The 14980-nt window shown below is 36.9% G+C and overlaps 1 protein-coding gene across 1 annotated transcript in view; it reads left to right on the plus strand.

Moving 5' to 3' along the window:
• Nucleotides 1-14980, plus strand: part of WNK3 (WNK lysine deficient protein kinase 3) — a 145761-nt gene that overhangs the window by 79912 nt on the left and 50869 nt on the right. Inside the window, exons 11-16 of the mRNA XM_030933960.1 lie at nt 2050-2197; nt 3853-3969; nt 6700-6855; nt 6937-6988; nt 8265-8402; nt 8764-9701. Coding sequence (XP_030789820.1) covers nt 2050-2197; nt 3853-3969; nt 6700-6855; nt 6937-6988; nt 8265-8402; nt 8764-9701 — 1549 coding nt within the window. The remainder of the gene's footprint in view (nt 1-2049; nt 2198-3852; nt 3970-6699; nt 6856-6936; nt 6989-8264; nt 8403-8763; nt 9702-14980) is intronic.

The raw sequence follows: 14980 nt of genomic DNA on the forward strand, positions 1-14980 counted from the left end.
TTTGTTGATTACCTTTTTGCATTCAAGTTGTAATTTTTCTAGTTTTTGGGGTATGACAAAGGAGTTTATTTTCATTTGTCTCCTGGGCATTTGGATATTATGTCAGGTGACTGTAGATCCTATTTAAGTCTTTTTTTTTTTTTTTTTTTTTTTTTTTGAGATGGAGTCTTACTCTGTTGCCCAGGCTGGAATGCAGTGGTATGATCTTGGCTCACTGCAGCCTCCACCTCCCGGGTTCAAGCGATTCTCCTACCTCAGCCTCTTGAGTAGCTGGGATTACAGGCACATGCCACTATGCCCAGCTAACTTATTTTAGTAGAGACAGGGTTTCGCCATGTTGGCCAGGCTGGTCTCAAACTCCTGACCTCAGGTGATCTGCCCACCTCAGCCTCTCAAAGTGTTGGGATTATAGGCGTGAGCCGCCATGCCCGGCCTATTGAAATTTTCTATGTTAGCAAGCAGTCACCCTTGTTTAGATGCATAGGTTCTGGCCTGCTTTTGTGGGCCATGATTCTGATGACAATTTAGTTTTCAAAATCCTTACAGTGCTGCTATTCTGGTTTGTTTTGTTCACCTGGAACCCCTGGCCCCCACTACTGGGCCAAGAGGTGGAGAGTGCTTCCCTAGGCCTGCTCCCCCAGGTCTGCTCTACAGGCTATGCTCTACTTACTGGTAGGGCCCCTACCAGTGCCACTGGGGAAGGACAGGGCCTACTTAAGTCCTCTTCTGTTGCTGGGTTGGGGATCAGGAGACACTGGGCTTGGGCTGCCTTTGCCTCTGGACTGGGAATTGGGAGACACTGCCTGTACTGCCTTTATTCACTGGGTGGGTAATTGGAAGATACCAAGTTGCTATGATATTCCTCAAGTCCTGGGGGTCCCTAGCCAGTCCACTTTCATCTTTTCACTCTTCTGTGCCCTCCTGTCATTGTCTACTACATTATTTCTAGAACTTTTAGCTGTACTTAGAGGGGAAGAGCAGGGAGAGTTGAGTTTCTGCCATATTGTCCCAAACCCTAAACTGGTGTGTTAAGTAACTTTGGAATGTGAATGATATAGCCCATTGGCTAAAATTATATTCCTTTTATCCTCTGATTACTTGTTACTGCCATTTCTCTGTGTATTTAAAAAACTCTTAAGGGCAGTATTAATGTATCTTCTTCCACTACTTATATTTATGCAAATTCTTTGTCATATGGACATAAAAAATTTAGGAGTTATTTTTATCTCTTCTTGTGCATTTATATATAGATGCTTCATGAGTTGTTTTTAGGAGAAATAACTTGCTTAAATTAATTTGAAAGATATCTGTTTCAAAAAGATGTCTGAAACTTAGAGCTTGTAATTTAAATTCCAAATGTATTTATTGAAATTTTTTTATTGAAATATGTTTGAGTTTAAAGAAAAACCTGATAAATGCCTTTGACACAGATAAACTAAAAGGTAGCCTCCCCTTTCATAATAATATTGATGTAGACCTGTAAAATGTAACTAATTAGAATGAATAATGTTGAGCTCTTTTTACATCATTCATTTTCATTTCTTGTTCTGCCTCCTGCAGAACACTATTCTTGTCTCCCATACCTGGTCTACCCTGTTGAGTTCATTACATAAACAGGTATATTTTGAGTGATAATTTGTTTTGGTTTTAGAAGTTTTATTTGAAGATATAAATAAAGTAACCCCTAAACAAACAAGATAAAACCGATCAAGAGCACCCCATAATAAAAGGTTTCACAGAGATCTATCACTGACAGTGTTTTTCTTTCATTCTCATCACTGTGAGATGTTTGCTAAATAAATACAGTGTGATCTTAATTTTTCAGCTTTTTGAAAAGGCTTTATTGAAATATAATTCACACACCATTTAAAGTGTGTAATTTAATGGCTTTTAGTATATTCACAGAGTTGTGCAGTCATAACTTTTAAAAAGATTGTAGTATTTATTAATTTTTCTTAAACTCATTATTTATGGTTTTATAATTGGGAGTTTTTCTTAGAATTTTACTGTCAAGACTGGAATGAGTTACTTTTTTAAAAATATTACTAGCTTGAATCAAGATATGGCAACTATGAAGGAAAACATCAGTAGCCCTGATAACCCAAGTGGAAATGGCAAACAGGATCGGATCAAACAGAGAAGAGCTTCCTGTCCCCGACCAGAGAAGGGGACTAAATTTCAGCTCACCGTCCTTCAGGTCAGTTTGTAAATATGGTTTGGTTAAGAGTACATATAGAGGTCTGGAGGGTCAGAGAGGGGCAGTGCTACAGAAGTGAGTTGTAGAATATTGTGAAACCCTCTCTAAACTAACCTTTTCTCCATTAAAGACTTTCCAATACGAGTATTATGTGTTCATTGTTAAACTTAGGAAATATAAGAAAGAAAATAAAATCCACTTGTAACCACCATTCAGAGATAGCTCCTATTAATGTTTTAGTTTGCTTTTCTCTCTTTTTCCTGTATGTACATGTAGTGTTTTACATTATTAAGGTTGTAGTAGTACTAGTAATAGCAGCAAAAATCTATTGAGTTCTTTTGTGGTAGGCACCCTAATGTTATCCATGCATTTTATCATTTAATCCTTCAGCAACCCTGTATGATATAGGTCGTAGTGTATACTTATCTTTACAAATGAAGATACTAAAGATCAGAGGAGTGGGCTGGGCACAGTGGCTCACGCCTGTAATCCCAGCACTTTGGGAGGCCGAGGCCGGTGGATCATCTGAGGCCAGGAATTTGAGACCAGCCTGACCAATATGATAAAATCCCATCTCTATTAAAAATACAAAAATTAGCTGGGCATGGTGGTGCATGCCTGTAATCCCAGCTACTCGGGAGGCTGAGACAGGAGGTTGCGGTGAACCGAGATTGCGCCATTGCACTCCAGCCTGGACAACAAGAACAAAACTCCATCTGAAAAAAAAACAAAAAAATCAGAGGAGCAAAGTAATTTGCCTAAGATCACTCAGCTAGCAAGTGATAATGTCAGATCTGAACCTAAATCAGACTTTGAAGCCCATATCTCTAACCAACATGATGTATATTTCAGTTGACTGCTTCAACCTATATATAATTTTATATCCTGTATTTTTAAAAACCTAGTATATCATGTATGCTTTTCTGTATCATTAATTTTTCGATAACATGACATTTTAAATGGCTACATTAGCTGCTTATACAGAGAAATAACTTAATTATTCCCTATGTTCTTGGTTTATGTTCTTTCTTTCCATCTTTTTCCCAGTCTGTCCTTTTCCTAACTTGCTGTCTTTTACTCTTTTTGGCTGTCTGTATATCTTTGCAACAAAATCCTTGAACATAAATCTTTGTATCTATCCCTGATTATTTCCTTATTAGATCCATAGGAGTCGGATTCATGGGTCAGAATATGAAGATTTTTAAAATTTCTAGATATGTGTTGCTAGATTGCTGTCCATAAAGATTGATCCAGTTTACATTTCCATTCGCAATGCCTCTTCTTTTGCTTAGTCAATTTATAGATTAAGAGAATTTTGGAAATTAATTATTAAATTTAAATCTTTGCATTGCAGATAGCTCTAGTGACTATTATAACTTTTTTTTGCTTTCTTATAAAAGTTGTATTGTTTTCTTTACCACAGGATCACATTTATAACTTATTTTTTACTGAGTAACAGTTGAACCTGTTAGATTAGTCATAGAATGGCTGTTTAGATGGTATTCCACCAAGGGAAAACATAGTCTTTTTAGATTCTGAACTATTTAAGCCATTTTCCAAATATATTGTATGTGAACTAGTGTAGATGTTCCCTGCACAATTTGCAAAGAAAAGACAGTGACTGACTCTTAAACCAGTGAAATGTTTGTACTCAGGTATCAACCTCTGGAGATAACATGGTAGAGTGTCAGCTGGAGACACACAACAACAAGATGGTCACCTTCAAGTTTGATGTTGATGGTGATGCGCCAGAGGATATTGCAGACTATATGGTAAGTACAGTAAGACCAAATTATCTTCCCTTCAGCATGCTGTCTTTTTTCCCCTATAATTCTGTCTCCATTTATTTTGAGCCATCATTTTTTAAAGAGTACGATTAGTTTTAAAAGTTTGTACATATACAATCATGTCATCTGCAAACAGGGACAATAGTTCAACCATTATGGAAAACAGTATGGCAATTCCTCAAGGATCAGAACTAGATGTACCATATGACCCAGCCATCCCACTACTGGGTATATACCCAAAGGATTATAAATTATTCTACTACAAAGACACATGCACACGTATGTTTATTGCGGCACTATTCACAATAGCAAAGACTTGGAATCAACCCAAATGTCCATCTGTGACAGACTGGATTAAGAAAATGTGGCACATATACACCATGGAATACTATGCAGCCATAAAAAAGGATGAGTTTGCGTCCTTTGTAGGGACATGGATGCAGCTGGAAACCATCATTCTTAGCAAACTATCACAAGAAGAGAAAACCAAACACCGCATGTTCTCACTCATAGGTGGGAACTGAAGAATGAGATCACTTGGACTCGGGAAGGGGAACATCACACACTGGGGCCTATCATGGGGAGGGGGGAGGGGGGAGGGATTGCATTGGGGAGTTATACATGATATAAATGATGAATTGATGGGTGCTGACGAGTTGATGGGTGCAGCACACCAACATGGCACAAATATACATATGTAACAAACCTGCACGTTATGCACATGTACCCTAGAACTTAAAGTATAATAAAAAATAAAAAATAAATAAAAAAAAAAGTTTGTACAGAGCTAAATTGGGTTATCATCAAGTGTAAATCACTGCATCTCCTCCAGTTTCAGTATATTTATCTGGAAAATATGCGGAGGTTTCATTTAGAGATAATATAGATAAATGGTTCTTATCTCTGAGTGCATGTGAAAATCATTTGACAAGCTTTTTAAAAACAATTGTATTGCCTGGTCCCTTGATTAAATCAGAATGTTTGCAGGTGAGGCCCAAGCATTAATAGTTTGTAAAGCTCCCCAGGAAATTTTATTTTTTTATTTTTTATTTTTAGTTTATTTTTTGCTGGGCACAGTGGCTCATGCCTATAATCCCAGCACTTTGGGAGGCCTAGGCAGGAGGATCACTTGAGCCCAGGAGTTCAAGACCAGCCTAGGCAATGTAGTGAGTGAGACCTTGTCTTTACAAAAAATTTAAAAATGCCAGATGTGGTGGCCACACTTGTAATCCCAGCACTTTGGGAGGCTGAGTGAGGACGATTGCTTGAGCCCAGGGGATTGAGGCTGTAGTGAGCTATGATCATGTCACTGCATTCCAGCCTGGGCAGCAGAGCAAGACCCTGTCTCAAAGAAAAGTTATCTTTTATTATTTTTATTTTTGATAACAGGCTTTGAAAAAGCTAAACCCCCAGGTAATTCTTTTTTTTTTTTTTTCTGTTTTTTTTTTTTTTAATTTTTGTGGGTACATAGAAAGTTTATATATTTATGAGGTATATGAGATATTTCGATATAGGTATACAATGTGTAAGAATGATGTAAAGGTAAATGGGGTATCCCTCCCCTTGTAATTCTTTTTTTTTTTTTGAGATGGAGTCTCGCTCTCTCTCCCAGTCTGGAGTGCAGTGGTGCGATCTCGGCTCACTGCAAGCTCCGCCTCCCAGGTTCACGCCATTCTCCTGCTTCAGCCTCCCAAGTAGCTGGGACTACAGGTGCCCGCCACCACACCCGGCTAATTTTTTGTATTTTTAGTAGAGATGGGGTTTCACAGTGTTAGCCGGGTTGGCCTCCCCTTGTAATTCTAATGTGTTAGCCACTGATCTAACATCTTGCATGTTATTGTTTCATTTAGTTTTTAATATTTTCTTTGAATTTTTAGGCTTAAGTTAGTATTTCTTCCCCCTTTATTTTATTTATTTTGTATTATTTTCTAGGTTACTTTTGCATCTTCCCCTTTTTTGATGGGGATAAGACTAGAATGGCAGGAAGAGTTCATATAATGCTTTTTGTTTCTGCCAGCTTTCTTTGTGTATGCGTTTCTAGCCAAGCAGAATTAAACATTTTAAAAGTCAATTATTTCATCAGTTCTGTTCTTGTTTAACGTAGTATTTTCTGAACTGTCTCTTCTTTCGTTCTTTTCAGGAATGTTTAACCTAATTAGTGGTCTTCTGAGCTTTTTTTTTTTTTTTTTTTTTTTTTGGAGACAGAGTCTCCCTCTGTTGCCCTGGCTGGAGTGCAATGGCATGATATTGGCTCACTGCAACCTCCGCCTCCTGGGATCAAGCGATTCTCCTGTCTCAGCCTCCCAAGTAGCTGGGATTACAGGCGCATGCCACCACACCCGGCTAATTTTTGTATTTTTAACAGAGACGGGATTTTACCATGTTGATCAGGCTGGTCTCGAACTCCTGACCTCAGGTGATCCACCCGCCTGAGCCTCCCAAAGTGCTGGGATTACAGGCATGAGCCACCGTGCCCGGCTAATTTTGTATTTTAGTAGAGACAGGGTTTCTCCATGTTGGTCAGGCTGGTCTTGAACTCCCGACCTCACGTGATCTGCCCGCTTCGGTCTCCCAAAGTGCTGCAATTACAGGCATTAGCCACCGTGCCTGGCCCAATTTTCTTTCTTTACGTGGTAGTCACTATTTATATAATATTATAACTTTGAATAAACTACATTCACTCTCATGAATAGACTTACTTTTACTTTTGGGCAGGTTGAAGATAACTTTGTGCTAGAAAGTGAGAAAGAAAAGTTTGTAGAAGAATTGAGAGCTATTGTAGGTCAAGCCCAGGAGATCCTTCATGTCCACTCTGCCACAGAAAGAGCCATTGGAGTTGATTCTATTACTGTGGACTCCAACAGTAGCCAGGTGAGAACAATTGTTTAGCAAACAGATCTTCTCAGATATGAATCAGGAACATTTTAATTTATCTATTCATTTTTAATTCAGACAGGGTCATCTGAACAAGTACAGATAAATTCTACATCTACTCAAACCAGCAGTAAGTATATTTAGTAAAATTTACCATTTGGTTTTTGAAGCAAGACATTTGAAAACTTTTAACACACCTTCATTAGGAAAGATGTTAGCCAATAAATTAATTTGGTAACTTATTATTAGTGTAGGTTTTCTCACACTTTGAAAGGCCCAGAGGTAATAATCCATCCCCTGACTTTTCCTCAAGTGTTGGTTCTTTATCTGATTGATTTATTTTTGAGTTGTTGGGTGGTAATGTTACCAGAAAAGCAGTCACAGTACTGATGACCTTAAATGGCATAACTGTTTGAAACTTAACTAGTAAGTTATTTTTTTCTGATTTGAGATGGATAGAAACTTTTTAACAAAAGTCATCATTTTCTAAGTTTGCCTCATGTTTCAATAGTCATTCATATCTTGATTTTGTTCTACTAATGATGAATGATATGCTTCTACTTGCTCTGGTCACTGATAACTTTTAGTAAATCAGATGCCAGATAAACCTCCAGAAATGAAAACTAGGGTCTTCTGTTTTCTTTTCTGATGACTTTATCTTTCCATTCTTCTCAGTTCTGGTCATGGGTATATTAAAGAGTGTCTGGGAGGGGGATAAGAGCCATAGACAAATGAGCACCCCTGAAGAAATTATAGGAACATAAAGAAGCAAAAGGTGGTGTGGGAGTAATAGAAGTAGATACCATTATCCTGAAATTTAGTTTGACTGTGTTATGATGCAGAGTCCTCCTATATCTTATTTTTCTGGTTAGCCAAGATCTGAGTAGGTTTCTGACTAACAAAGTTGGGTAAAATTTAAAAGAGAATTACTTATTTGAGTACGTTTACAAAGTAGCAGTTAAGATGTAGGGGTTTATTTTACTTTATTTTTTAAAATGTCATACAGTAAAACTGACTCCCTTTTCTTTTGGTGTACACTTCTGTAAATTTTAATACATATATAGATTTATGTAAGCACTATCATAATTAGGATACAGAATAGGAGATATAGGTTTTAATGGGAAAAGTGCTGTCAGTTTTTTCAAAGAGTACCCTGTTTCTAATTGCTATTGATGCAATATTTGTTTCAGTAGAATCTAAAATCCTTCTCTAAAGATATTGTGTGCTTAGTACTTTAGACTTTTTGTCAGTATTGAGAGGGCTGGTCTTATCAATTACGTATATTCTAGTACTATTAGAAATGGAGATACAAGACAAATTGTTTATTTAACCTGGCTTCTTCAGTCAATAAGGTAAATAAATTGAAAATCGCTTAGCATATTTTTTTTTGCTAATTATTTCTGCAGATGAATCTGCTCCTCAGTCATCCCCGGTTGGTCGGTGGCGATTCTGTATCAATCAGACGATAAGAAACCGTGAGACTCAGTCTCCTCCTTCTCTTCAGCATTCCATGTCTTCGGTTCCTGGCCTACATCCACTTCCTAGTAAGCTTTTCTTCTCTGCCAGCTTTGTCCAGACTCAAAGGATGGGATGCAAAATACATATGATATCTTTAACTGGTTTCCATGGGAATTTTATGCTTATGAGAATTTTCATAAGCTTTTTTGAAGACATTAATATTAGGATACAACTTAAGCCATTTCCTATTTAATATTTATGAAAAAGAAGGAAAATATTATTTTCCTTGCCAGGTTGAATTCTGTGTGTTTTGAGTCTTATTTACAAGAGTACTTTCACACAGGTTCTCATTTGCCCCTTTCTCCTCCTGTTCCTTTTGACTTAGGGCACTAGTCTATTCTTTGTACTTATCAGTATGTGCTTAGCCATTCTTTATTATTGTTCCAGGTCCAAAAAACACAAGTAATAAGGAGATACCACGGGACACACTGCTCACTATAGAAAATAATCCATGCCACCGTGTACTTTTCACCTCCAAATCAGAACACAAGGATGTGGTTGATGGTAAGATTTCTGAATGTGCTAGTGTAGAAACCAAGCAGCCAGCTATACTTTATCAAGTGGAAGATAACAGGCAGATAATGGCACCAGTTACTAATAGTTCCAGTTACTCTACTACTTCAGTTCATGCAGTTCGAGCTGAATGTGAGGGACTCACCAAACAAGCAAGCATATTCATACCTGTGTATCCATGTCACCAAACTGCCAGTCAGGCTGATGCACTTATGTCCCATCCTGGCGAATCAACTCAGACTGCTGGTAACTCTCTTACAACTCTGGCATTTGATCAGAAGCCTCAAACCTTATCAGTACAGCAGCCAGCTATGGATGCAGAGTTTATTTCCCAAGAAGGAGAAACTACAGTGAACACTGAAGCAAGTTCTCCAAAGACAGTCATTCCCACTCAGACCCCTGGCCTTGAACCAACTACTCTTCAACCCACTACTGTCCTGGAATCGGATGGAGAAAGACCTCCAAAACTGGAGTTTGCAGACAACCGAATTAAAACTCTGGATGAAAAATTAAGAAACTTGCTCTATCAGGAGCACAGCATCTCTAGCATCTATCCCGAGAGTCAGAAGGATACACAAAGCATGGACTCTCCATTTTCTTCCTCTGCTGAAGATACCCTCTCCTGTCCAGTGACAGAAGTCATAGCCATCAGTCACTGTGGAATTCAAGATAGCCCTGTACAATCCCCTAATTTCCAACAGACAGGCTCTAAGCTTCTGTCCAATGTGGCTGCAAGTCAGCCTGCTAATATATCAGTGTTCAAAAGGGACTTGAATGTGATAACTTCTGTACCCAGCGAATTGTGTTTACATGTAAGTATCGTTCTTTCTAACCAATTCCTTACTCGTTGCTTATTGTTTTAAAGAAATGCCTTCTCTTCTAACATTCTGTCCTTTGAAATGAAATGGTCTATGTCACAAGATTCTGAGAAGGCCATGACTTAGGCTGCAATGTTCAGAACCTCTCAGTAGAGATGACAAACTATCTTTGGTAAGAGAGCCCTCTGGTGAATTAGCTAAGAACCTGCAAGCAGTGTCTATATTTGTATTAATGACAAAATGAAAACTGACTCATGGATTGTTTTAGTGGGTAGGAAGAACTTTTAGATTTTCACTTAAAATGCCAGTTATCAGTTTCCTTCTTAAAAAAAAAAAAAAAGTTACGGTTTTTAATTTAATCATGTTTGGGGGGATTTAATTTGACAAAAAAAGAAAAGAAAGTAAAATCATCATTAATACCATGACTTTTTTTTTTTTTTAAGCCCTAGACGGAGTCTTGCTCTGTCTCCTAGGCTGGAGTGCAGTGGCATGATCTCGGTCTGCCTCCTGGGTTCAAGCGATTCTCCTGCCTCAGCCTCCTGAGTAGCTGGGATTACAGACACGTGCCACCATACCTGGCTAATTGTATTAGTAGAGACGGGGTTTCACCATGTTGGCCAGGCGGGTCTCAAACTCTTGACCTTGTGATCCACCTGCCTTGGCCTCCAAAGTGCTGGGATTACAGGCGTGAGACACTGTGCCTGACCTGACTTATTTTTTGAGTTATATGATGTGGGAACTTTAATTTTCCTTTTCTCCCCCTTCAAATCACAGAAGTAACCACTAATAATTCGGTGCTTATCCTTCTTGACTTTTCTTAAGCTTATACAGATCTATTTACATACATATAACATTTTATTCATAAAAATACTGTGCTGTATACATACTGGTCTGCAACTTAATTTTTTCATTTTACAGTAGATCATGGACATCTTTCTAAATCTTTATCACTATCTTTTTGTCATTTTTGTTATTATATAAGTAATAATATATACTTGTACATAGTATATATGTACTATGTACAAGTAAAATCCACCCCATCCCCAAACCTATAGACACAGCTGTTAACAAATCTTTTCAGACATGATTTTAATTAATATACAAATATTTATAAAGACATGCTTTTTATATATGATATATTGTATCTTTATATAGATATATAGATACATGTTAATATTTATATACATATATTTATTTACATATATGCTATTCTGCATTTTTTTCATTTATGGGTATCCATGTCAGTGCACATAGTTCCATCTTACTCAACTTTTTGAAACAACTGCATAATATTCCACTGATATAATTTAAATATCTTTTAAATTTTTAAATTATTTTAAATAATAAATAAATATCACATAATGTGATGTGAATCTTAAGAAATGAACTGTTATTTCTGTCATTTAAACTTTGTTGCTTGAAGGAGACTCTCCCAAGTGTCAAGGTCAAATGGATTCTTTTATTTGTTTCAAGTGTCTGTTGCTATATCTGGATCATACTTAGCTGCCACTGTTTCTGGTGTCGTGGAATTCTTTTTTCCCCTAAAATACTTCTATGAGTAATATTTTCAAATATATTGCATGGGGATCCTATTTGGTATTCTTTTGCCTGTCTAAAAATGTCTTTATATTGCTTCACACTTGATTGACTAAATACAGATGGTAGGATCAGAATTTTTTCTTCTCAATTGAGAATGCATTGTTTTATTGTCTTTTATTAGCCTTGCTGATGAGAGTGATTTCAGTTGTTTATCATTCATTTGTAGGTAACCTGTTTTTACTCTAGACCACTGCAATGCTCTAGTACTTTTTACAATGTGGAAATGTTCTGTATCTGCACTATCCAATACAGTAACCACTAACCAGATATGACTATTGAGCACTTGAAATGTGGCTAGTGCAACTGAGGGCCTGAATTTTTAATTTAATTTAATTTAATTAATTTAAATTTAGACAGCCACGTGTGATTAGTGGCTGCTGTATTCAGTTACTACAGGTCTAGTTGCTTTTAGGAAACTATCTTAGAGTTCTGATTATCAGACTCTATCTTGGTATATTGCTTTTCCATTCATTTTGTATATCACTTTTGTGGATGTTTCGAATTTGAAGATTTGTGTCTTTTTTCAGCTCCAGTAACTTTATTTTCATTTCTTGTTTTTCTTCCCCTTCATTGTCTTGCTTATTTCCATTTGGAAATCGTAGGAGATATATGGCCTCTTGGATTATTCCCCATGTTTCTTAACAGCTTGCTCTCACTTTTAATTTCATTTTTTAAAACCTTATGTTCTCAGATATGTCTTCAGTTTTTTTTTTCTTTTTAAATTTCAGATCACTCTCTTGGTATTCAGCTGTATCCAGTTAATTTTTCATTTGGCAGTCATGAATTGGATTTTTTAAATCTTTCTTATTCTTGGCTCCATTTTCATAGCAACCTATTTTTGCATGTATTTTTCTTCCAAGCTTTTTTCTCAGAAAACTGACAAAATATTAACTCTAAAATATATAAAGAATGCTTACAAATCATTGAGAAAAGATCAGACAACTCAGTGGAAGAATAGCCAAAGCATGTGAACGTGCATTTCACAGAAGTGGAAATATAAATGCCTGCTAAACATGTGAAAAGATTTTCAACTTTCTTAGTAATGAGAGAAAGGCAAAACTTTACAGAAAAATAGTTTTTGCTAATTAGACTAGCAAATATTAAAGAAATTGATGGCCGGGCGCGGTAATTTTCATTTTATGTTGGTAGGAATAAAATCAGTACAGCCTACTTGGAGGGCAATTTAGCACTGTGAAAGTTAGAAATGTGTACATTCCTGTGACTGAGCTATGTCACTCTCAAATTCTACCTGAGAGAAGCATTTGCACATATGAACAAAGGAACATGTATAAGAATGTTCAGTGTAACATTGTTTATTTGTAACAGGAAAGGATTCACAAACAAGTTTAAATATTTATAAATAGAAATTGAGGGACATTGATACTATGAAGCAATTTAAAAGCATGAAGTAGACCTATAAATATATGTTAGCTATTATCATCTTTATCATGGACATATCTCCAGGAAAAATCATCAGGAAAAATATATGCAGAATAATTCAGACAGTATGATGAGGTGTGTGTGTGTGTGTGTGTGTGTGTGTTTGTATGTATGTGTATGTGTGTGTGTGTGTTTTTGAGACAGGGTCTCTGTTACCCAGGCTGGAGTGCAGTGGCATGATCGTGGCACACCGTAACCTCAACCTCCTGAGTTTAGGTTATCCCCTTGCCTCAGCCTGCCAAGTAGCTGGGACTACAAGTGCATGCTACCATGCTTGGCTCATTTTTAAACTTTTTGTAGAGACGTGGGCTTGCAATGTTGCCAGGCTGGTTTTGAACTCCTGGCCTCAAGCGATGCTCCTGCCTTGGTCTCCCAAAGCAGTGGGATTACAGGTATGAGCCACCACACCTGGCCTGTATTTTTAAAAAGGAACATACACACACACACACACACACACACACACACACACACACACACACACACACACACACATATATATGTACATAAATTTACAAAAAAGTTCTGAAAAGATAAATTGATATTAGTGGATGTCTTCCAGGTGGGACTGGGAAGGAGGGTTGTTACAGAGATTTTTGTTTTATCTAATAGCTTAGATCTTTTACAGAAAACAGTCATTCATGTTATAAACCAAAAAGTATCTAAGGCAGATCTCAATCAATTTAGAATTTTATTTTGCCAAGGTTAGGGACATGTCTAGAAGAGAGGAAACATGGAATCACAGATACAGTCTGTGGTCTGTGCCTTTCTCCAAAGATGATTTTGAGGGCTTCAATATTTAAAGGAGAAAAGCAAGCTGGAGGGGAAAGAGGGAGGTTATGGTAATCCACATGTTGCAAGAGAAAAGGGGCAGGTAGGAGAATAATCAATTATGTATTCATCTCACAATTTTGCTCAGTAAATCAGCACTTTACATAAGATAAGGTGAACATAGGGTAGCTACCTCTGGAGATATTTAACCTTTTATTTGTAGCTGTTTGCTTAGGAACAAAATGAAATGCAGTTTCTTGCATGATTCAGCTTTCAGCTTAACTTTTTTCTTTTTGGCATAGTGAATTAGGGTCCTGAGTTTTTGTTTTCCTTTCACAATGTATTACTTGTGATTTTTTTTTTAAATAAAAACATTCTTATTGAAACACAGCGTTAGAAAGAAAACAGCTTTTGAACCCCACAAACCAGTTTCAAAATCTTGCTTTGCCATTTACTATGTAATACTAGGCAAATTATCTACACCCTTTACCCAGCCTTAATTTCCTCATCTGTAAAATCAAGATAATAGTACCTACTTAAAGAGCTACTGGATGCCTTTGGTATATTCTCCTTATTGTTTATTCATCTTATTTCATATTCTTTGTGCTCTATAAATATGGAAACTTGTCTTGTGATTTCTTAGAATTTTAACTATTTTACAGTGTTTGATCCAGTGACATTAAATATATTAACAAGGTTGTGTATCCATCACCATTATCTAGTTCCAGAACTTTTTCATCACCCCAACAAAAGAAACTTCATACTCATTAAGCAGTCATTATTCATTCTCCCTTCCCCCTTGCCCCTTGCAACCACAAATCTACTTTCTGTCAGTATAGATTTGCTTATGCTAGATATTTCATATAAATGGAACCATACAGTATATGGCCATTGTGTCTGGTTTCTTTCACTTAGCATAATGTTTCAAGGTTCATATTCCATTTTATGGCTATACTGCATTTTGTTTATCCATTCATTGGTTGATGGACATTAGGTTGTTTCTACCTTTTGGCTGTTGTGAATAGTGCTGCTACGAACATTCATATAAAGTATTCATATGAGTTCCTGTTTTCAGTTCTCTGGGGCATATGGTAATTCTATGTTTAACTTTTTGAAGAACCACCAAACTCTTTTCTAAAGCAGCCACACCATTTTACATTCCCACCAGCAGAATGTGAGGGTTCCAATTTGTCTACATGCTTACCAACACTTGTTTTCCAATTTTTTGATCATAGCCATCCTGGTGAGTATAAAGTGGTATTCTTATTGTGGTCTTGATTTGCATTTGCTTAATGGCTAGTGGTGTTGAGAATCTTTTTGTGTGCTTGTTGGCCATCTGTATATCTTCTTAGGAGAAATGTCTATTCGAGTCCTTTGCCTATTTTTTAATTGGGTTGTTGTTTGTGTTTTTGAGTTGTAAGGATTCTTTATATGTGTGGCTGGGCGTGGTGGCTCAAGCCTGTAAT

The sequence above is a fragment of the Rhinopithecus roxellana genome, chromosome 7, assembly GCF_007565055.1.
Source record: "Rhinopithecus roxellana isolate Shanxi Qingling chromosome 7, ASM756505v1, whole genome shotgun sequence".
NCBI classification, from domain to species: domain Eukaryota; kingdom Metazoa; phylum Chordata; class Mammalia; order Primates; family Cercopithecidae; genus Rhinopithecus; species Rhinopithecus roxellana.